Source organism: Plectropomus leopardus, chromosome 9, assembly GCF_026936395.1.
Source record: "Plectropomus leopardus strain MGB_pleo_1.0 chromosome 9, ASM2693639v1, whole genome shotgun sequence".
Classification (NCBI taxonomy): domain Eukaryota; kingdom Metazoa; phylum Chordata; class Actinopteri; order Perciformes; family Serranidae; genus Plectropomus; species Plectropomus leopardus.
In genome coordinates, this window is record NC_142184.1 from 30,192,743 (window position 1) to 30,215,036 (window position 22,294).

General features: G+C 38.4%; 1 protein-coding gene across 1 annotated transcript in view; it reads left to right on the plus strand.

Moving 5' to 3' along the window:
• Positions 1-22,294, plus strand: part of LOC121946809 (copine-9-like) — a 97,157-nt gene that overhangs the window by 29,478 nt on the left and 45,385 nt on the right. The window contains exons 4-6 of the mRNA XM_088082484.1: positions 1,339-1,442; positions 2,781-2,819; positions 7,677-7,757. Coding sequence (XP_087938610.1) covers positions 1,339-1,442; positions 2,781-2,819; positions 7,677-7,757 — 224 coding nt within the window. The remainder of the gene's footprint in view (positions 1-1,338; positions 1,443-2,780; positions 2,820-7,676; positions 7,758-22,294) is intronic.

The window sequence follows — 22,294 nt, forward strand, 5'->3', positions numbered from 1 at the left end:
TGCTAACTTTAGAAAAATGAATAGTCTTTATTGCAGAAGTTGTTAATTTCTCCCCAGTTTAAGATCATATTGTTGCTGAAACATGTTCAGTTGTGAGAAATTTGGTTTAAAAGATTTTTTGGTGATTTTAATTTTTCTTTATGGGTAGAAAGTGCAGCTATATGGCTGAAATGACAAAGTGACAAAATGTGCAAAGTTGTGGAGAGTGTAGATATGAAAGCAGACCACTCAGGGCATTATGGGCCGTTTTGAAGGGAGGCTTACAGAGACAAAGGCTACAATGGAGCATTTCAGACACAGGATACAGATGTTCCAGCAAAGACAATGTATGGAAAATAAGGTTTTTTGTTTTGTTGTTTAACATTAGTGAAACATGTGAACATGATCTAGCAAAAACCCAAAGTGCAAGCATTAACCTGAAAGTGAGCGTAATAGATCCCCTTTAAGGACAGTGAATCAATTAATAAGTTATAAATAGTTGCAAGAAATACATGGTTTCTGTAACACATGTATTTGATGGTCTGATGTACAACCTAGCCTTGCCTAGCCTATAACCAGCATTGTCTTTCCAAGTGCTCTGCTTTGGATACTCTAGGACTCTAAGACAATGAACATTTTTACCAGTTATAAAGCAATTCCATAACCTTCATGCATGCCCCAACACCTATTAACCAATCATGCCTGAGTGAGATTATAAAGCAAAGGCCTGCAGCCCCAAAAACAGAAACAGTACAAGGAAATGTCGTGGGAATTTCCCTTTGGGTCAATATGCCAGGTAGATTCTGAGGTCTACTACACTCCCCTGCGTGGCCTCGGTAATGGCCAGGCTGGGGACGCATTTGATAGCACGGATTATGTGCACTGGGCACTAAAGACATGAATCGAGGTATTGAGGCAGCAGTGAGGCAGTGCCAAGATCAATAGCTCATTACATGGTGCTGTCGGGCCAAGCCACAGAGGCGAGGCTGGGAGTCCACCGGGGGGATTACTGGTGTGATTGTCAGGGTGATGGAGAGACATTCTGGCCCAGTAGGGAGGCTGGACCTGGGACTCTGTGGGTTTGCAGGTTTGAGAGCTGGCTCAAATGTAACTCTAATATGGCTGTGTGATTTCTCTGGGGACACAACGTTCAGCACAATGAATTTCAGTACAATACAGTGTGGTCATATTTTTGGAAAGGATATTTGTATTTATGGATTCCGGTCCTGTGTGAAATGTTACAGCAATAATGTGTGTCGCTGCTGAATCTCATCAATTTTATACACGTGTATTTTCCTTGATGTGATCTTAATAACATGTATTGAATCATAAATCAATGTTCACTTTCTGTGTTCATAGTTTGGCAGGACAGAGGTAATCGACAACACTCGGAATCCAGATTTTGTCAGGAAGTTCGTCCTGGACTTCTTCTTTGAAGAGAAACAAAATCTAAGGTTTGATGTGTAAGTAGTCTGACACTTTTTATAAATGAATCTGAATTCATTTCACTCTAAACTTGGATAAATTCTGATGGAAATGCATCAGTCGGGGTTCAGGGTAACCTACTAAAAATAGCAAAGCCTTTGATTACATTTGAATGATTTTGCTCCCCAGGTCTTCAGTTCGGTGAAAAGCTAATTTTCCAGATTAGGCTAAATGAACAGGCTAATCAATGCTAAGATTAAATGCTGGGATGGCCAATCATGGAAGGAGATTTAAAAGACAAGAAAAAAAAAGAAAAAGGATAGAAGGTCACTTGCTAAGGTTGCTTGATAGCCCCACTGATTAAATTAGTGTCTTTATACCCACTTGGCTATTCTGTTCGGTTCACCTACCTGTTATCCTTAATCAATAACAGGGAAAGATCACTTACATGTCTCTGTACCTTTAATCAAGGCACAGAAATGTTTTTCATTGCTAAGTGAGGTCTGTAGGGCAGAGGCTGACAGACTTTGAACATGAAAATGGAACAAACATTTTTTGTGATGATACTGTTCTCATTGTGCATAATTCATACCTCAAGAGCATCCCTCCTGCTTTGCAAGGTAATTTTCTATGTTCAATGCCCAAATAATAAGCTTTGGGAAACAACCTAGATATTAGGTTACAGTAGCCCAGATAACAGCACTTTCAGATGTTCTTTTATTCTAGATTTTTTTTAATTCAGATAGCCTAGTTTCTAAAATTAAAAATGTGAAAAGGTTTATAAATAATATTGCTGGGCAAGTTAGTTTAAACAGTGTTGCAAAAGTTGGATAAGAGGAAGAATACAGTTGTCTTGTTTGGAGAACATTGGATTTAATTAGCTTAGCTTAGCATATAGAGTGGAAGTTGGAACCAGCTGGTGTGCCTAAGTCCAAAAATATGTCTACTGTATCTCTAAGCTAGTCATTTGCATGATAAAAAGGACAAGTTGTCTTTTCATGGGTAGTCAAAGTCCTGGATCTTTCGCTCTACAAGATAAGCAAAGGACGATTCTATGAATGTTAAAGTAGCCTATGTGTGAACTGATTTTAGAATCTGAAATATTGAGCTACACATTTCATGACTTTTTTTTTTTTTTTTTTGCTGATAATAGTTTTTGCAAACTTGCCTTTCAACAAACTCTAAGCTCGCATTTCTTTACTGTATGTACAGAAATGCATGTAGATATTGTAGACAGAAATTGTTGCTTTTGGAAGTAAGCTCTTAAATCCATTTTTCAAGAATAGCAGTGGATCTGTAGTCATAGTTTCACTACATCTCTTTAAATGCAAATGCATAGTTCTTCCAATCTTATCTCATTTTTTTTTTTCTCACAGGTACAATGTGGACTCCAGAAGCTGTAACATTTCCAAACATGTAAGTACAGTATGTCCATCTCAAATGACAGTTGTGGTTCAGTGCTGACAACTTCCATCGAGCCTCAAATATATCGCATTGTATTCAGCATTACTCACACTGTTAAGCTAATTTACAGTGAATGAGGTCAGCCGCTGATGATGATTTGGCATGAATCAATCTATTTAGTGCTTAGTTTACTTTAAATCCATCTTGTGACTAAGTCTTTTTTTTTTCCTTAACAAATCAACCCCCATGGGAGAGCAGAAGGTGAGTGTCGAATATGCAGATATCCACTGATTTCTGTTATTATATCCCTCAATCATCTCACCTTTTATTTTCCAATATATTTCACTGTCCCCAGAAGATACTTGTGATTTTTCTGTGTTTCATCCACTTTGATTTTATTGTATTTTCCTCCCATTCTTTTATCTCATTTCATCAAGGACAAACACCAACAGCTCTCACCAGGAACGCTTCCCACGTAGTCTGTGTTCTTCATTTTATCCGTCTGCATTTTATCATTCACTCAGGTAAAGCAACTTTCAGAACTCCACTTCAAAGTGAAAGCAGCTGTTGTTGTTTGAGACGGTGTACTACAGCAGATTGTGCACGTCAGGACATTTACAAGAGATACACACATATTCAGTTTTGTGGGACTCGCACCTACACTTGCTCGCCCACACACGACAAACATCAACACATAGTGCTCTGCCCTTGTTGCTGTGCAGGAGTTTTATTGTGTCGTGTCATGTCTTTGCTTTTTTATGTTGCCATATGTTGTTCTCTGTAGTGTGGCTGGCTCCAAACTTCAAACTCTCAATGTTCAATGAAAATGCTGATTGAAGGGGAAAACTCTTTCTTTTATACCATGAGGACATTTGCCTTATGCACAGTGTGGTCCTTTTTAAGAATAATCAGTCAACAACGGCTAAATAATGCACCCCACGAGGACTGCCTGGGCTTGACCTAGTTAGATTAATGCATGCTTGTGTAATAGGTGGAATTAAACCCTAAATTTAATATTTAATTTAAAGTGACACTTCACTAAAACGAGATTAAACTGTAATGGGACTTTAATAACTTTAATATCTCTAATACTATCCCTATTGATTTTATGGTCTTTCATAATTGCTATTGGGCCAGTTATAACTCTGTTTATGAAAGCACACAAGGTCCAAAAATGTGTGGAGTGATTATGTTCAGTAATGAGCTGGTTCCCCTGTGCTAACTTATAAACTCATATGTTGAAAAAGGTGCAGAGCTTCGTAAATACATGGGAATCTGTAACATAATAGAGCAGAGGTATTAAATTAAGAATCACTCTACGGCTGTATCAAGAGGGGTATTATTAAAAGACACAGGCTGACACAGGTTAACTTGCTGTAATTGTACCTCCTGTCCAAACTGGCCATTAAGAAATACGTTTGGAATTTTGATGTAAATGATGGGAGATTGAATCCACAGTTCTCACTCTTTACAAAAACACATCCCAAGGTCAAGCAGAATACCAAGAACAATAACTAAAATATTGTTCATTCAATAGCCATAATCACTTATTAAGGGTCACGGGGGCTGGAGCCTATCCCCGCTGTCTTTGCTGAGAGGCGGGGTACACCCTGGACAGGTAGCCAGACTATCACAGGGCTGACACATAGAGACAGACAACCATTAAGGCACACATTCACAACTTTAGCCAAATATAAAGTTACCAATAAACCTGACCTTCATGTCTTTGGACCGGGAGAAAACCCTAACACAATACCTGCAAAATCAACACAAAAGGGTCCCCCCAACTAAGGTCTGAACCTCACGCCAATCCAGGTTCCCACCTGGGACCCTCTTGCTGTGAAGCGACAGTGCTAACCACAACACCACCGCCTAAAATATAATGACTACAATAATGACAATTTAACTCTAACAGTAACTACAACAAGAATGATAACTGTGATTATATGATAACTGAACATACAGTGATACCTATAACTGTAATGATAGCAATAACTTTAGCCATACAGCGATAGCTGTAATGATCATTATAACTGTAACAATAACAATAACTTTAACTGTGTAAAATGTATTGGTAACCATGAAGATAATTGTGATGATAAATATAATTGTAGCAATAACTATAATGATATAACAATAACTACGATATGCCAATACTTATAACATAATGATAACTGTAATGATTGCCATAACTGTAACAATAACTATAATGATAATGATAACTGTAACATTAATGTTAACTATAAAGATAATGATAAGCATAATGATACAACAAAAATGATAACTAATTATAACAAAAATGATGTGAGCATCTACACCAATGAACGTTCAGTGAAAAGTGGTGCTAAGCTTAAATGTTCAAGGACTCTGATTGGCTGTCAGTATTTTTTGGTTCATCAGATTGTTCTGAAATGGATCCTAATAATATAATATGCCACTGTTGTTGTTGTTGTTATATCCATGGTGTGGACTCCACCGTTCACTTGAATATGGACATCAAGTCACACAAAGATATGCAGGCAACATATTCTCATGCAACGGTTAGTGTGATGTCCTACAAATTAACGCTCCATGAATGATGTTATGTACTTAATATAAAGCTACATAATATATTTCAAGTTACAGAGGTCAGGTTTGGGCAAGTAAAGTTACTGTGGTTAGGTTCAGGTAAAGAAACGTGGTGACAATTTGCCTTAAAACAAACCAAAGTTTCCATCATTCGGAACACTGGTCTCCTGGGGAAACCCCTTCATCAACCCCTCAACCTACCTCCTGAAGGGACTGCTTCCTAACTTACTCCCGTCAGCGCATTATGTACAATTAGTGGTTAATAATTACGTAGCATACACTGGAGATCAATATTAGAGAACAACCTAGAATTTCCTAAATATCAAGGTCACTGCACTGTTCTGTTTAAAATTATCCAAACAGGTGTAAAAGAGCAGTATTTTAAGCATATTTCATGAGTTACATATATTCGGAAACACAGTATAAAAAACTTAAATGAGATATTTGAAGAAGAGCAGTGATCTAAACTAGAGAACACTTTCAGATACCTCCCGATTATTGGCATTAATCTGGCACCTGGTGCTAATTTCCTTAATTATCTGACAAACCCTATTTAACTGGCAGCCTAACTTTCCAGTCTTCACTGACTTTGCAAGATGGTGAGTCGTTCTGAAGTGACTGAGACCCTCCGGCAGCTGCAATTGTAATTGCAGTTTAGCGCTGAACAGGGTAAGGAACTGTCTCGTCATACAGTGTCTTGACGTTTAAGAGCATTTGGACTGAAAGCCCGCTCTGCAGTGACCAAACCTCTCATGGGCAGAAAAAAATTAAAAGGCTAGACTAACCTTTGCTGAGGAACATATTGTGTGGACAGTGGAGAACTGGTCCAAAGTTCACTTTAGTGATGAAAGCAAGTTTAATTTATTAGGAAACATTATGTTCGTCATTAATCTAGGGAAAGACTGAACACAAAGTGTGTAAAGAAGTCAGTGAAAGGTGGAGGAGGAAGTGTCATGGTTTTGGGAATGTTCTCTGCAGCACAAGTTGGGCCTCTTATACAGCTACACAGTGGAGTGAATGCAATGCCTTTTTCAACAACATGTGGTTCCTCTCCTGCGTTCATCACCCAGTCAGCCAGCAATATTCATGCAGGACAATGCACATAGCAAAAGGGGTAAAGCAGTTCCTTGAAACTGAAAACACTGAAATAATGAAATAGCCAGCCCAGAATCCAGATCTAAACCCAAAAGAAAACCTCTGAAAAAACCTTGGCGACAAAGTTATGGCCAAGAAACCCACCGAAACTGTGGAAGAGACTGGAAAAAGAGTGGACTAAAGTCACACCAGAGCAGTGTGAGAGACTAGTGATGTCCTGTGGCAGCAGATGTGCTGAAGTCATTCAGAGCAACAGCCTGTACACTTACTAATTGTTGAATGTTGTAACCCTCAGAAAATTTACTGTGCTACAGTCATTGCTGTTATCTAATTTTGATCATAGTGTTTTTCCCAAAAAAAGTTTTTTGTTGAAGTGCTTTGGTTATTTTGTAAAACACTGTTCTAGTATCATGGAATAGACACAACAAATATTCCTTCAAATATTGAGCAATGAAGATTACATTATGAATATGAAAAAATCAAGTGTTCATAACTTGTTATTTAATTTTGATCTCCAGTGTATATAAGAATCTTGGTGCATTACTTTTCATAGAAAAACAAACAGTGCATGAGAACAACCTAGTGCACCATAACATTGTTTGCTGACTGACTTAAAAATGAAAAAGAATCAACAAAAGAGAAGCAGAAAGGTGATCCCACAACAGTGAGCTCCTACATTTCTTGGCTTTTGGCTAAACAACAAGATAAACACAAAAAGAGAAAATATGATGTGAGACAACTTAATGAGAATCGGACCATGAAACATAACACCGGCGCAAGTAATGAGATCATCAGTGTATGTGTACAGTCCGCAGGGTCGCTAATTTTGGGCTGTGTCCGGGACGTCAATATAGTGTTCCACCCAGACCCTTGCAGACATGGGCGGATGACAACAACTATGCTACATGCACCAATGAGGACTCTCATGGATGCGCAGGTGCTGGAAGTCCGAATTTTCCTTTTAGTGGAAGATATCCTCGTTATGTGACTAAAACAGACTGCTGGACTATCACATTAGCCTCAGTTAAAGGACTATGGATTTTGTCTCATTCAGCCAGGATACCTTAAGGGCCATAATGAACATTAAAAATGATTATAGCAACAGTAAACTGTTCTTAGTCATATTTACAGAACTTCTCTGCTGGCTGGACTATATCTTTACCCTTTCATGCAATTTATTTTCTTTCTTTTATCTTTTCCCCCCCTAAGGACTTTCTGGGCCAAACCTTCTGTACTCTTGGAGAAATTATTGGCTCCACAGGAGGGAGGCTGGAGAGGATCCTCTCGTAAGTTCCCCAACATCCTCAAATCTTTGCACTTTATCATTGACATATCTCTGCCGTCTTTTGTTGTTCAGGTAGTTGAATCATATAATCATAGATATTATGCACATAAATAATTGCTTGAGATCAAATGAGAATGAAATGAGTCGCCCTCCGTCTCTCATTCCATATTTATTGATGGCTGCTGTGGAAAACAACACTGTATGAGTCATCTCACTAATGCATTGTGTATAGACTCACCAAGTTTAAATAGCCTCATCTATTACTCATCTATTATATTGTTAGATCAGAGTGCAAGAGGTTAGATCAGTCTGCTGCATCACTGCACATTAAGCTGTTGCTGCTGAAGTGATATTGAGTTTTTGTGTCACACAAAAGTGACGGAAACATCAGTATTTTTTCTTTTTTATCATCTGCTTGGTTTATGTGAATAGTAGAAATTGATGTCTTTTCGCAATAAAAGGTTAATATGAATTCATCTTGAAGACAAAAAAAATCTACTTTGCACGCATCTCTGCTGTGTTGGATATCAGTGTTTTGAAAAGTGAAAAGAATGCTGGAAAACAGAGAGATTTGAGGTCAGAGCAGTCACAAGCCAGATTTGAACCCATTTAATTGCAGTGACAAGGTACCCCCCCGCCCCCATGTCTGCCTGTCCTCTGTAGAGCTCATCATGCACGGAAACAATCCACAGTAACACCCGTAGAGCAGCATATGTATGAGATGCTATGTAATTGCTGCACAGGCACATGATAGGCTGATGAATAAAGTCACATAAGATTTGATTCATTTATTTTTTTCTGTTTAGTTTGTAGCTTTGTAGCTGGAGAAAATAGAAACTGATCAAAATTATTCCCGATACCCCTTTTGTCAGAAGGAGCAACTTTGTTAAAAAAAAAAAGTTATTTTAGCGGGCTTTGATTTCCTCTTGCTACATTTGTTCCCAAGCTCTTTTTATTTATATTCTAACTGAGTATATGTATGTATAATGTATAATAACTGAAATACAAGGTTAAACATACTGATATATATAATATCGCTATATAATATAGCAATAACTTTTCAATTACGTGTAGTAAATGAAAAGACTAGTTAGTAAAACCAAAGTCCTAGTCCTTTTTTTTGTTTTTAATCTTATAGCCATAATTTATCTGTAATCATAATTTTATTTCCTAGCATGCCTTGTGCTTGACGAGTGTGTACTACTAAAGCATTTGTTCAGTTTGTTCATTTGTTACTGTTTACTGTTTTTTGTTCCAAAATGCAGATGTTACTATTTGTTAGTGTTTGTAATGCAACATATCCTCATACAACGGTTGGTTTGATATCCTGCAAATTAGTGCCCCATGAATTCCGTTGCATGCTGAAGGTAAAGTTACAGAGGTTATGTCAATAAAGTTGCCATGGTTAGGTTTAGTAAAATAAACATTGTGACGACGTACCTTTAAATAACTCGGTTGCAAACCCAGGTCTCCTGGAGGACAGTCCTTTGTTTTATGACATATCCACCTCTCCAACCTTCCTTCTTATGGGGACTGGTTCCTCACTTACTCACATCAATGCACTGGTCACATAATTGCAGGTTTCCCAAATATGTGGGTTATACAGGAATTACTGGCTACAGGACACGTACAAATTGTAGTGGATTACTTTCTGTAGGAAAAAGTACAAATGGTGCATGAGAACAACCTGTGTTTGTATGGAACATGGTGGTTTTTGTTGGTTAGTGTCATTTTTGTGCTGGTTTATAGTTTTAAGCATTATTGAGGTGGCTGAATTTCTTGATCCCAGCTGGGTTTTTTTATGGCTATGTGTTCTGAGGTCTTTTCCCACTGTGTTAAATGCCATTAAGAGGTTACATTGGTGAGAGCTACTTCCTTTCTGTCCTTCCATTTTACTTGTTAAAATCATAGTTTCATAATAATAACTAGATACCAGATACCAAGATGGCACCTTTTTATTCCAATAGAGTTGCGCAAATGCCTAAAAAGGTTTCTAACTTGGTTGTACTTCAGCGGTATGCGGCCCATTGAATATTCTTAGTCGTGTTTCTCCAGCCAAAATAAAACCTTCATGGCTCAAAAATGTATAAGCTTTTAGCAAACCCCAGGGGATTTTTTTTGCTGCAATTCTGCAAGTGACAACTGAAAAAATAAAAAATAAAAATAAATAAATAAAAATTGGGAGCAAGGCTGAGCAGCTCTCCTGGGGGGGGGTTTGCAAATCATAGGATGGTGAAGGAATGGCCTGCCTTTTGTCTGCCTTACTCTGCCTCTGATTGGTTACCCTGACATCCTTACCCAAACCCTAACCAGTCCCACTCCTTTTGCCTGAACCTAACCAATCCAGCCCACAAAGACACTGACTACCAGCCACTCACTGGGGAAATAGGGTGGGACATTCCTTCACTATCCTAGAATTTGCAAATTTGCCTACTTTGGCCTGATTAAAATATGATTGATTTGAAGAAACTGACATGTGAATCATAGAATATTAACAAGCAACTTTGGGTGGAATAAGTATCTCTTTCCGTCTCAGTATTTGTACTTTCCAAAAGAACATATTCAGATTTGGGTAAATCCCTAATGACAACTGACCAAACTACCTCTGAGTTAGTCCCTTGGATGCAGTTGAAAGCTCTGAAAAAAACTAGTAAGTGGACCTGGATTTAAGATTTGCTTACCTCCTACAACTACTGCTTCCAAGGTCAGGAGTTAATTTTCAAACTAATTGACATTTTATACTGTATTCATATTTTATCCAGTTGCTGTCCGAGTTTGCCAATCAGCTAATTTGAATTGCTAAAGCTTCTATGGAGCGTTGCTCATGGAGGTTTAGCTCAACCAACAGCAACAGCTCTGCTTATTCTTGTATAATTAAAACTCCAATCTGTCAGCAGCAAATCCATGTGGGTTTGTAGAGTTTTGTGACTGGAATGGTAGTATAGTAAATGAATCACTGCCACTGGCTTCAGCTGGACTTGATGAGTCCAGTCGGCTAGGGGCCAGTTTATGGCTCCTGCAGCTGTCCCCTGCCAGTAGCACTATTGACATGTTTTAGGGAGCTTATCATGCTCTGACAGACCAAACAATCAGCCGGTTATGGTCCGACGGCCCAAATGCCACAGAGCTAGGGGAGCAGGGGGCAGAGAGAACAACAAAATGGCACTGAGAAAGAGTGGGGGAGCAATGAGGTATTTTACAATTTGGCATCATCGGAATGTAAAGTGAAGATGATGCCACTCTCTGCAGACACATACATATATGTGACAAAAATAGCCACTAAACCTGACATCAAAATGATGAAGAAATTAATGGAGGTAGACATCCAAGCTAAAACTCTGCTAACGTTCCTTTTCAAGCCTGCACTAAGTCAACTTTTAACCCTGCAAACGCTTCCAGACACACACAAATGTTGGCAGCATAAAGAACATTTATAGATCTGTGTCCCCCTTATTTTTAATTAAATGGACTTGTAAAGACTGGGACAATTACTCACAATCATCACAAACCTGCCATAAGTTCCATGTGATTAATTATCTTTTCACTGTATCCATTAATGGAATTCACCTTGAGGAGAGAAATGAGAAAAGTGACCTGAGTGAAAGGTAACATACAATAAGACCTCTGTCTGAAGGATTTTTATAATGACTTATTCTGTGATTAATGGGGGACAATGGAGCTTAAAGGCATTGACAAGGGGGATTCTCATACATCCTACAGACAACAGCCTGATCTATCCATCAAATGAACGTATGCCTGTTGGAAACTAATTGGCAGCATACTTGAATTTAAACTCACCAAATTTTAAAGCGCAGGTAAAAATTTGAAAATATTTGAAGGATGTGCGAAATTTTATTTGCTCCTTTTTCTTAAATGCATTCCTTTAAATCAGTGATTCCCAACTGATCCAGCCACAGGGTCCAGATTTTTCCTTAGTCATTAGTTCAAGGTCAACACATGAGAGGAATGGCCAAATGATTAAATTTATGTCACAAAATGTAAACAACACATTCGCTTAGAACACATTGAAATAAAGTGTTTTGAAACAAAGACGTCACTTTAAAATAAAAGCTCTGTGCCAGAAATTTACCATACTTCAATGGGTGTTTTGTTATAAACTTGACACATTCACAAGTCATTTTCAAATTTTACCTGTGAGCCACTTCTGGACCGTGAACCACTGTTTTCAATAACGAGTTTATGATTGTAAAATCATCAGTTTCACCATCTTAGTCTTTGATGTCTGGGAAGAAGTAAACAGATTTATAGAGACACTTCAGGGAGACAACAAAGTGTGTGCATGTGCCACAGTTCTTGTTGTACCAATTGTACCAACAATGAGCTAAAACTCAACTTAATAATTTAAGTATCCTGTATGTTTCCTTGCAAACATAAATATTTGTTAAGTACCTTCAAGTGTCATTAGATATGAAAGCTAGATGAAGAAACTAGAACACTTTGTTCTTATCAGACTACATGAACATGAAAACACACCAACTCCTGGATTAAAAATATAGCTTAATTGCTACTATGCGCTCCACAGTTATGCTAGTCGCTAACTAAATGCCATTTGTTTGTGGGTAGGGAGCACACCCTGGGGTGTATCAGAGCTCTTTTACTGAAAACAGCAGACTGCTATGGCTGGAAACAACATTGATGAAAACAGTGAGTGTGAATCAAGACAGTAAATAAGTATTGAGTTGTTTTGTTTTTTTTTTCCAAGGGTGGTGAAGGCATGACTCACCCTTCTCTGCCTTACTTCGATTGTCTTACCCTGATCGTCTTACACTAACCTTAAAGAATCTCACACATCCTGCCTAAACCTCACTAAAGACTATATAGAGTAATCGACGTAGCCACAGTGACGTCACCTATTAGTTTGTGGACTCTCATTTCCCATCTTGGATTTTTTTGAGCCAGAAGTGACCATATTTGGAAGAGAGGGTTGAACTAAACCTAGCTGCTATATTGGTTGGCACAGTAAATTTACAGATATGATTAGCGTAACTTTGATAATGCTAACACTAATTTTCACTTGCAAAAAACAAAGACTTAAAACTATTTTGTGCTGTGGGCCCACAGGACAGATGATCAGTCTTGCAGACATTTTTTTTCCAGTGGCCACAATTCCCCTGTGGCACAGAGAGCATTTCCCCTGTAGGCCAATATAAGATAATAATAAAAGAGACATCTGTAAGACTGTTGACAGGAAACCACAAACTTCAAACAAAGTCAAAAAGCAATGAGTCAAGAAAAGCAATTTAAAAATCAGTGACGTCATCACAATGTTAAGTCTATCACCCGAGCGAGAACTCACAGGCACAGCCAGTGGGAGAAACACTGCTGCACATGTTTAGAGGGCCACATACCAGGGAAGTAACCTGGAGGCTAGCTTAGAGTTGGCGTATGCCAGGTGAGCATTTACATAGGAATAATTAGACACCATTTGATCCGTTGTCTAAGTATTATAAAAGTCCATGTGAATATTTTACCCCTTTAGTAATACCAAATGCTGACTTTATTAGGTGACCAAAACTTCAGTTACCTTTCATGAACTGAAAACATATTGAAATAGTGAATTTAGGGTAACTCCATGGTTACGTTACCTTAACAATGTTGTTGCTGTGCTAATGACTTCACAGCAGACAGCTTTCACATGTAGCTCAAAGTATGCATAACTTTAAGCCTTATTAACTTTTACATGGGTGAGTTATATAAAAATTCACACCCTTTACAGTTGTCATGAGCAGGGAAATCAGTTACAGAGACCAAATAAATGGGTTTTAACATGGGTGTCCACGGGGATTTATCCCATTTGGGATCCAGCATCAAGTGGCCATCAGAGAAAGTGCAGTTTTTGGCACTTCAGTGTTGGTTTCACTTTTAAACCCCAGAAGGTGTGGCTTGAAGGAGGGTAAAAGTATGTAGGGTCATGCTATTGCAGTTTCTGGGGAAAAATGGATAGGAGAGGAAGTGCAGAGTCGGGTGATAATCAATTTCACACCATACATGTCATTTGATCCTTAAGTTTAGTCCTTTTAATGTAACTTTAACATTATATCTGCAATGAACACAAAGAAAGAAAGAAATGTTAATACACCCTAGCATATTCTATACAAGTGTTGTACTGTGCTGCAATGTACAATGACAAATATCAAACTGAAGCTGACATTTATTATTCCACATAATCCCAACAAAATGTTTTTTTTCCTTTTTTATCTCAAATGTTCTCTGCCATGCATACAAAAATCCTAAAATACCTGCGACAAAAATACCTGGTGGCCTCAATTCCTTTTAAAGACAAGTGTTTTGAATTTAAAAACACAGCCCAAACAAGCCAAACAATGCAGTACAGGTACGTAACTGTCACATTATTCCCTAATGATCCCTCAATACACCTTGTGTCCGTGGCTTTGTCACAAAAATACCCACTTCCCCTCCATCCCCCTCCACCTCCCCTTTCCACTGCAAGCAGCTCGGCTCTTGGCGGCCCAAAAGATTTAGTGAGAAGCAAATTGAAAGGAAGCAAAAGAAACGGCTGTACAAGAAGCGTTTCAGGAAACGGCTAAAAATGAAAAGGGAAACAACACAATAAGAGACCAACAGAACGCAATCACTATTCCCCCCATATGGTCAGTGTCTCTGATGGCTGCCTGCAGGGAATAGACAGCTGTCTGCAGCTTCTGATAGATCAGACATAGCAAAGCCCGGGGGGAGAAACAAGGGAGGATGAAGGGAAAGAAGGAGGTAAAGGGGAGATAAAAAGTGAAAAGGAGGTACTTGAAGGGTGACAGACAACTCTGGAGACAAAGAAAAGAGGGAGGATGGAGAGGAAGAAAGGGAAGAGTAATTCACCAAAGAGGGAACAAAATATGTGAGGGAGAAAGATATAAAAGATAGAGGAGAAGAGAGGGTGATGAAGTTGGGAAGAGGGAGTAGGTGCAGTACAAAAAAAGGAAGATGGATGCAGGGGAGGACAAATTTCCTGAGAGAGACAGAAAAAGACAGATTTGTGTTTACTTCCCAAACTGCAGAGTCCTACGGTATGTGCTGTCATTTAGAAGACTCTGCACTTGTAGAGAAAGCTGTAAGACACACACACACACACATACACACACAGTCAAACACACACGTAAATACAAAATACCCCAAAAAAAACTCTTTGACAAAGACAACACAGACCCTGTAAATATAAAAAAACTCAGGTTATTGATTTTTCCTGCATTTGCTGTCTTCAAACAAACACATACACACACATACACACACACAGTCTGAAACATATATGGTTCTGGTAGCCTCCTCATGTTGGTGGGTGTATGTTTTTATAGGTCAACAGTTTTAGAAATGGGCTTCATGCTGCGTGGCGAACTAAGCACTCCTTTCCACTTACCTGTGTGTTGCTATGGTTACCGAGGGGGGCTATTAGCCGAGGCGGTAAATGTATAACAATGATCCAAAATACACCCTTTTGAAAAATAAATGGGGAGCTCGGCGGGATGTATTATATGGCCAACCATATGGCCACATACCAAAGATATTTTTAAACGTGAATTGATTTTAATCAAGAGAAGAGTAACCATTTAAACACACACACAAACAGTGTGCTGTATACATAATATATAAATTCATCTATGAAGGAAAAAGGGAAATACTGAGCATGAGTTACAACTTTTTACCTTCACCACATCATCACCACTTGACAAGTGAGGCAAAAACCAGACAAATCACCCGTTTGTCAATGCAATCAGAAAAAAAAGAACCTGATCTATTAACAATCCCACATGCTGCCAGTCGCCCAGATGTAGATTGATGAGGTGGATGGTGCACTAAATAAGCTGTCCTCAGGGATGGTTGCTGGTTGTGTGACGGCAAACCAGCCCGTGCCATGAAATTATACCTGTCTAGATTTCGCAGCGAGACATTGGTCAGTCTGTCGGCGCAGTGTGTCAGAGGGCAGGGTATATAATTGGGGGCAGTTGGTGGGATGCTTTCTGCTCTCTGGCTGATGCCACACGGCAAAATCCAGCACACACATATTGTAACCTAAAGTTTGGGGGGGGGGGTGATTTTGTCAGCCACACACAAAATCAGATATTTTCTGCTCTGTGAGAGGTAACAAACAGTAGCAGACTGCAGGCAGTGTTACTGTTACTGAGCCGGAGGAGGCATCTGCAGATGTCGTCTTATTCTGTTGCACCACACTCTAATACAGACAGACAGGTTGGAACACATTGTTAGTAAGTGGCTTCTGTTGTAATTGAAGAAATTTTCTTACTTCATTATCTAAAAGAACTGTATTTGATGTGGTTGTATGATAATGTATACCATGGTCAGAAATGTTGCCACATCCTTTTAATATAAGGTTGAATGAGGTTATTGTGAGCAATGTGGCAAATCAGTGACAGTATTAGATTTTGATTGGCATGGTCCAAGGGTGGCAATATCAGTCCATCACTATGTTGGCCCATCACTTTGACCCAGACCGTTGGTTGAAATGTGGTACAAAGTGTCATGGTGGAAGGGATAAACCCTAATGACGTTGGTGATTTCCTGACTTTTTCTGTAGCACCACCAGCAGTTTAAAGTTGTCAAGCAAAATATCTCAAAGTCTATGTGATGGATTGACATCATAGACATCCAGACTCCCCAGAGAATAAATTACTTTAATGATACTCTGAGCTTTCCTCTATGGTGGAACCATGAGGTTGACATTTGTGATTGCCAACTAACTGTCTTGACAACTATTGAATGAATGTCTGTGGAATTAGGTATGGACAGTCATGTCCCCCTCAGCATGAATTGTAATAACTTTGGTGATCCCTTAAACTTTCCTCCAGCATCCTCATCGGGTCGAAATTTTAATTTGGCCAATGCTTCTATTCAGGCTCAAATACCTGCAAAACTAATAACATTTCTGTCATTCTCAGTTGTAGTTTGTGTTTAAGGCTAATTAGTATGCCAACAACTAAGCTTAGATGTGTTTCCAGTAAGCATAAAGCACAGCTGTGCCTAAGTACAGCCTCACAGCAACACTAGCATGACTGTAGAGGCTAAGCCTCATTATATGATTTTTGCATCAGGGTGATACCTTGATTAGTCAGGCATTTAATTTGCTGGTTTAGTCAGAAACAGACATTCCTGTCTGGTTATTTTATCCTGAAACAGTTTCTCAGTTGTTTTCCAGAAACGTCACTGCTTCACTGTGGTACTTCACCACATATTACAATTAAACGTTGCCTTCTAGAGCCAATAGTGGCAATTATTTTTTAATCTTGCAGTTGAGTAATATTTTTGAACTTTTTTGATAATGCCCCAAACCAACAGCAGGACAGTTTAAAGGTGTTTAAAGCTCTGTCCAGTAGAAAATACTCTCTTCCAGGTCATGTTATCTAGGAAACCCTTGACAAACAGAGCAAAATAATCACAAGTATTATTCGATGCAAATTCTAAGTTGTTGTTAGTATAATGCAACACAAAATGTCAACTTCTTTTACCTGATCCCTAAGCATGCCCAGTGCAATTAAACTATACCCCAAGGTCTTTTCAATCAGCTGGCCTGGAATACCTTCCTTTTTGCCAGGAGGCATCCCAATAGGTGGCCAAAAACCTCATCTGTCTCCTCACAAGGTGTTAATGGTGAGATGAGTCACACTGCTAAGAAAGCTCATCCCAGCTGCTTCGATCGACACTGTCATTCCCTTGGTCACTGGCCAAAGCTTTGAATTAATGACCAGTCAGTCAAGAATGCCCAAAATTATCCAAATGTGTGTGCGGTTATCCCAGTTTGATTAATCATATCTTGTGCCTCTCAAGCGCTGGCTGCTTGCTTTAAGTGGGAGTTTGACTGATGGGAATAACTATAAACACTTACCTTCAGACAAAGTCAGACAATTTCGCGCAATAAAAATAAGCAATAAAAATCAGAGTACCAGTATCCCTTTAAGGACTGGGTACCTAACTCTACTTCTGTACATCCAAACTACTTAGTACCAATTCAAGTTAAATCAATGAGTGCTAAACTTCTTTAACTGAGAGTGCATCTCGGTGCAAACCCTTGGTTCAGACAAGACGAAGCTGGTCCAGCCTGTCATTGGCCAGCTATTCTGGAAAAAGCTGTTCCGTTATCTGTGTGTTACCATTTTCAAAATCCCCTTCACTAAGGGAAACAACAAGAACAACCGCGAAGCTAATAAAAGATTTGGATTGTGCAATAAGGCAAGCCTGCTTTGTTGTTTCAGTCAATAGATTTTAAGATCAACAGTGAATGAAACAACTTCAAGTCATTTCAGTTGAGGCAAAATTGTTAAAAACTAAGTTTGGTGTCATAGTGGTGTATTAACAGTCTTTACAATGGCCTCTGTTTGATTTTAAAGTAGGAGAAGTTATGGTGTGATGATGAACAGGTATTTCTCAGTGTTACGCAGTTTTCACCTTTTACTTTTATTTGCAGTGTGTGTGTGTGTGTGTGTGTGTGTGTGTGTATGTGTGGTGACATGATAGTGTAGAATAGTGCAGGAATCTATTAATTTCAAGTGATCTGGTCAGCTTGCTTTGAAATGTTGCAGTTGGTCATGTTTAGGTTTTATTTTGGTGCCAATCTAAATCACAGCCCTTTTTAGTTTAGTGAAAAGCAGCTATGACAGCTACCTATCATATAAAGCGCTCAGCAAACTTACTGATCTTTAAAGGTCATGAATTTATTGGTAACACTTTTACTGTCTGTTTAATTTAGATAATTAAGTTTTTGTCCGTTGCCATTAGGGTTTGCCATATTCCCTATTAAAGAGTCAATGAGACTTATTTTATTTTTATGTAATTTAGTTTATTTTTAAAAACTTGTATTCTAATCTCAGCCATAACAGTCATGCTCAACTCTCTCTCTCTTTCCTATTTATTTATCTGCCTCTCTCCCTTACACTTTCACAAACACACACACATTCACACACACACACACACACATACCAGTGTCGTCATTGTTTGTCCCCTGTGGTCTGCGTCCCACAGAACCGACACCTGCCATCTGGCGTGGCGGTTCAGGTCTCATCTGGTCTGCTCTGCCGTGACAGGCACGAAGACAAAACACTTCTGCCGCCGCTGCTGCTCTTCTTCTGTAGGGAACGTTAAACCTTATCAGCCTGAAAATCAAATATGTGACATTTAATCTTGCCCCAGCTGCAAATGTGATTTAAAAAGTATAACTATCCTTGTCCTTGTCGACGTGCTATACTTCCAAGGCACTTTTTTTGAGTTTACTTTTAGTAGGAATCACTGGTTCAAGGTGATATTTGCTCTGTGTAAACGTGTAAAGAAAATATATACAAAAGGAAGCTATTCTTTGTTTTATCCTTTCCAGTGTTCCACTGAAAAATTTAACCTCCACTGCAGAGCCAATGAATCTGCACAGATATTTACAACAGTGTATCTTCCAAATGCCATGCATTAGTTGTTACTTTATCTTGTAAACCAAAGATACAGTATGTTTGCAATTGGCTCTGTTTGAGCAAGGAAATTAGCTCACAGCCACTTTCATATTTGCCAGCTTTGAGCATCTTGGCAAATAATGTGACAGTGTTGTTCTGTAACAGTCACGGATACAGACGACACCCCCAATCTGTTAGTAATACTTGTTGAAGCAACAAAGGATTTGGTGTAAAAAAGTACAGTTTTTGGATAGTATTATTAATCATAAAAAATGAATGAGAACTTACAAAAACATGCTGATGATGTCATGTATTTTGTTGTTTTATTGAAAATGATCTTTTATCTTTTTTTTTTTTTTAATGTTTGCGTCTTTACATCCTTTATATGGTTACGTCATGTTACATGACCTACATAGCCTTTGTCACTTTATGAAATATTCAGGTCCCATATGTGACAAGGTAGTTATAAAACACATTCTTTTACTAGGTAGTTTTGGTGCCTAAACCCAAGTGTGCCACCACCACAAAATACAGTGTTAATAGGTTGTGGTCTTTTCATGTATTTAGCTACAAGATTACAACACAAAAAAACTGTCTCCAGGGAGCACTAAAAAGTGATGCACATGGCCAGGTCACGTGCTTGTTGTTGCCATGTTGCCAAGTTTAACAGCAGTTATTCACAGTAAAATCTGAATCATGCGAGGACAATGTTAAAAAAATAATAATAATAATAATAATAATAATAATAATAATAATAATAATAATAATACTTTTTAGCATCTCCTGAAAACAGTCTCCATTGTGTTGGAAGAGCCAGATGAAATACACGAGTGCCAATCTTCCAATTAGGAGACAATAATTATAATGTATGACGTATAATAAATAAACTGAATTATAGTGGAAGCAGTAATATTAAGCTTGAAGTCATCAGTGATCGTGGCCTACAAAATCATCACCATTACTGAAACTTTATCTACAGACCGACTAATAACAACAATAGCAAGTTAACTCTTTTAGAATGAAGAGGACATATGTAATTCAAAAATGACAGAGAAGATGCACCAATGTGTTGATGCCTTGGTCAAAAAATTCTCAACTTCATGTTACCCTGTTGTTTTCAGCAATTGTTTTGGATTTTTTGAAAACAAAAAAACAAACACTTTTACATCAAAAGGAGACTGCATCCTGTAGCGCCACATTTCAGACATGTTCCAGCCCAACTCAGTTTCAGTGTTGCAGAGAAACAGACTTTTTTTTCATTAGAAGCATAAGCTCATTTGCTGCTCATTTAAATGTGGAAACTTCTGGCTTCATTGAATATGACAACCTCTTGTTGCTCCTAAGTTTCTCTGCCATCACTCATTTAAAATGTCACTACAGCTGATCCCAGCTGCTGTCATTAACCTGCATTTTTATTTAATTTGTCTGACAATGTTGTAATCATTTAATAATGACTTTATCTGCAGCTCAGCGGCTTGGGAATGACTGCTGGTCAACATATTATTTATGAGCTGCAATTAAATTTAATTCCTGTTCTGTTGTCTGACAACAGAAACAGAAAAAAAATGTAATGAGCACGACTGTATTGTAAATTTGGCTACGTTAAAATACAGTGGTGGTCAGGAGGGAAGTAAATGTAGTTTCTTTACACCCACTTTGTGGTGTATGTGTGAAGACAAAATCAGAAACAATGTAATATAGCTCACATCTTCTATATATAAAGTGATGACGTTTGTCTCACCAGATATGTCAGGTTCAGGTTAAGGTGATGTTTCCCCCCCTCCTGGCTTCTCTGTCACAGCTTGTTCCAAATCACGTGTTGTCATGCCAAGACATGAAACGCAACACTGCTTATTGATCAGAGCTCCATGTGTGGTGACTGGTGTTAGGTGCTCTCAGATACACACTGGCAGGCAATATGGACAAACTTGGCCGCATTTAATTGAGATATGCTATGACATTTTACACCAAACCTATTTGGTTTGGTTGAGACAAACTTAAGTCAGTTTGCCCGGTTGGAACAGTGCATTTCGGCTGGTAGGTCCCACAAACCCTGGTGCAGACCAAACAAACAAATTGAGACTGTTGGAAAAGGTGGGTCTCAGTCTGTTGTTAGGCAGACTCCGAATTTACAACACAAACACACCAACCCCAGGGTTTTGTTATAGCATATATTGATGTAGCATGAACCTAAAAGCTAAGCTGTAAATAAACCCATCTGTTGACAGAGAAGTTTGTTCAGGAAGCAATCTTATAATTGGGTTGTAAATCTGTATATCTGTGAGTCGTGTATATGCTTATGCAAGTCATTTAGTAACCATGGTAACATAGATATGCAGCACAGGTATTTTCCCAGATTATTAGGTCAAAAGCTGTTAAAACTGCTGTGCTTGTATCTGACTCTGTGTGCTTTTTCAGTTCACTGAGTCCATTACAATGTGTGTGTCAGCGAGTCCACAGTAATAAGCCCCCAATCATTACTGTGCAAGATGTTGTCCTTCTGTCTCTACATGTTAGTCATTATTCATAACATGCAGTAGGTCTGCAGTCTGATAATACTAATACTGTTTATAATCAGTTATTTCATGAGCTCTTTCCAGCACCAAAGAACATAAATCAGAAGAATTTAATTGCTCCATAAACTTAATTATTAGGATTTGATTATTCCTTTTGTGTTCTGATGATGCAGGTTGATAGATCAATGATAGATCAATAAGTTACCTGTCAATTCAAGCAACCAAAGCAGCAACCTCGAGGGCTGGAAACTGAGTTCCTGCACTTCCTCCAATGGCCACTCGAGGCTCGCTCCAAAACTAATTTAGCCTTCATGCTAAACTGTCCAACTTTACAGGTATAACAGGAAGTAATAGTAACAACTATAAGGCTGTAATTTGTTATTGGGACCATACATGTCATATATTTTCTTGCATGAGCAATTGGATTTTTCATCCAACTTTGTTGGATATATAGATATAGATATAGATATTTTAAAATCAACTGAAACTAAGAATAGTTGTGTTTTCCATTGGATCCATTGGAGATAGATTTAGTCACAAGCTTTTTGAAATACATTTCATTGGTCAAGAAATGCTTAAACCCACTGATAGACATAGAGGGG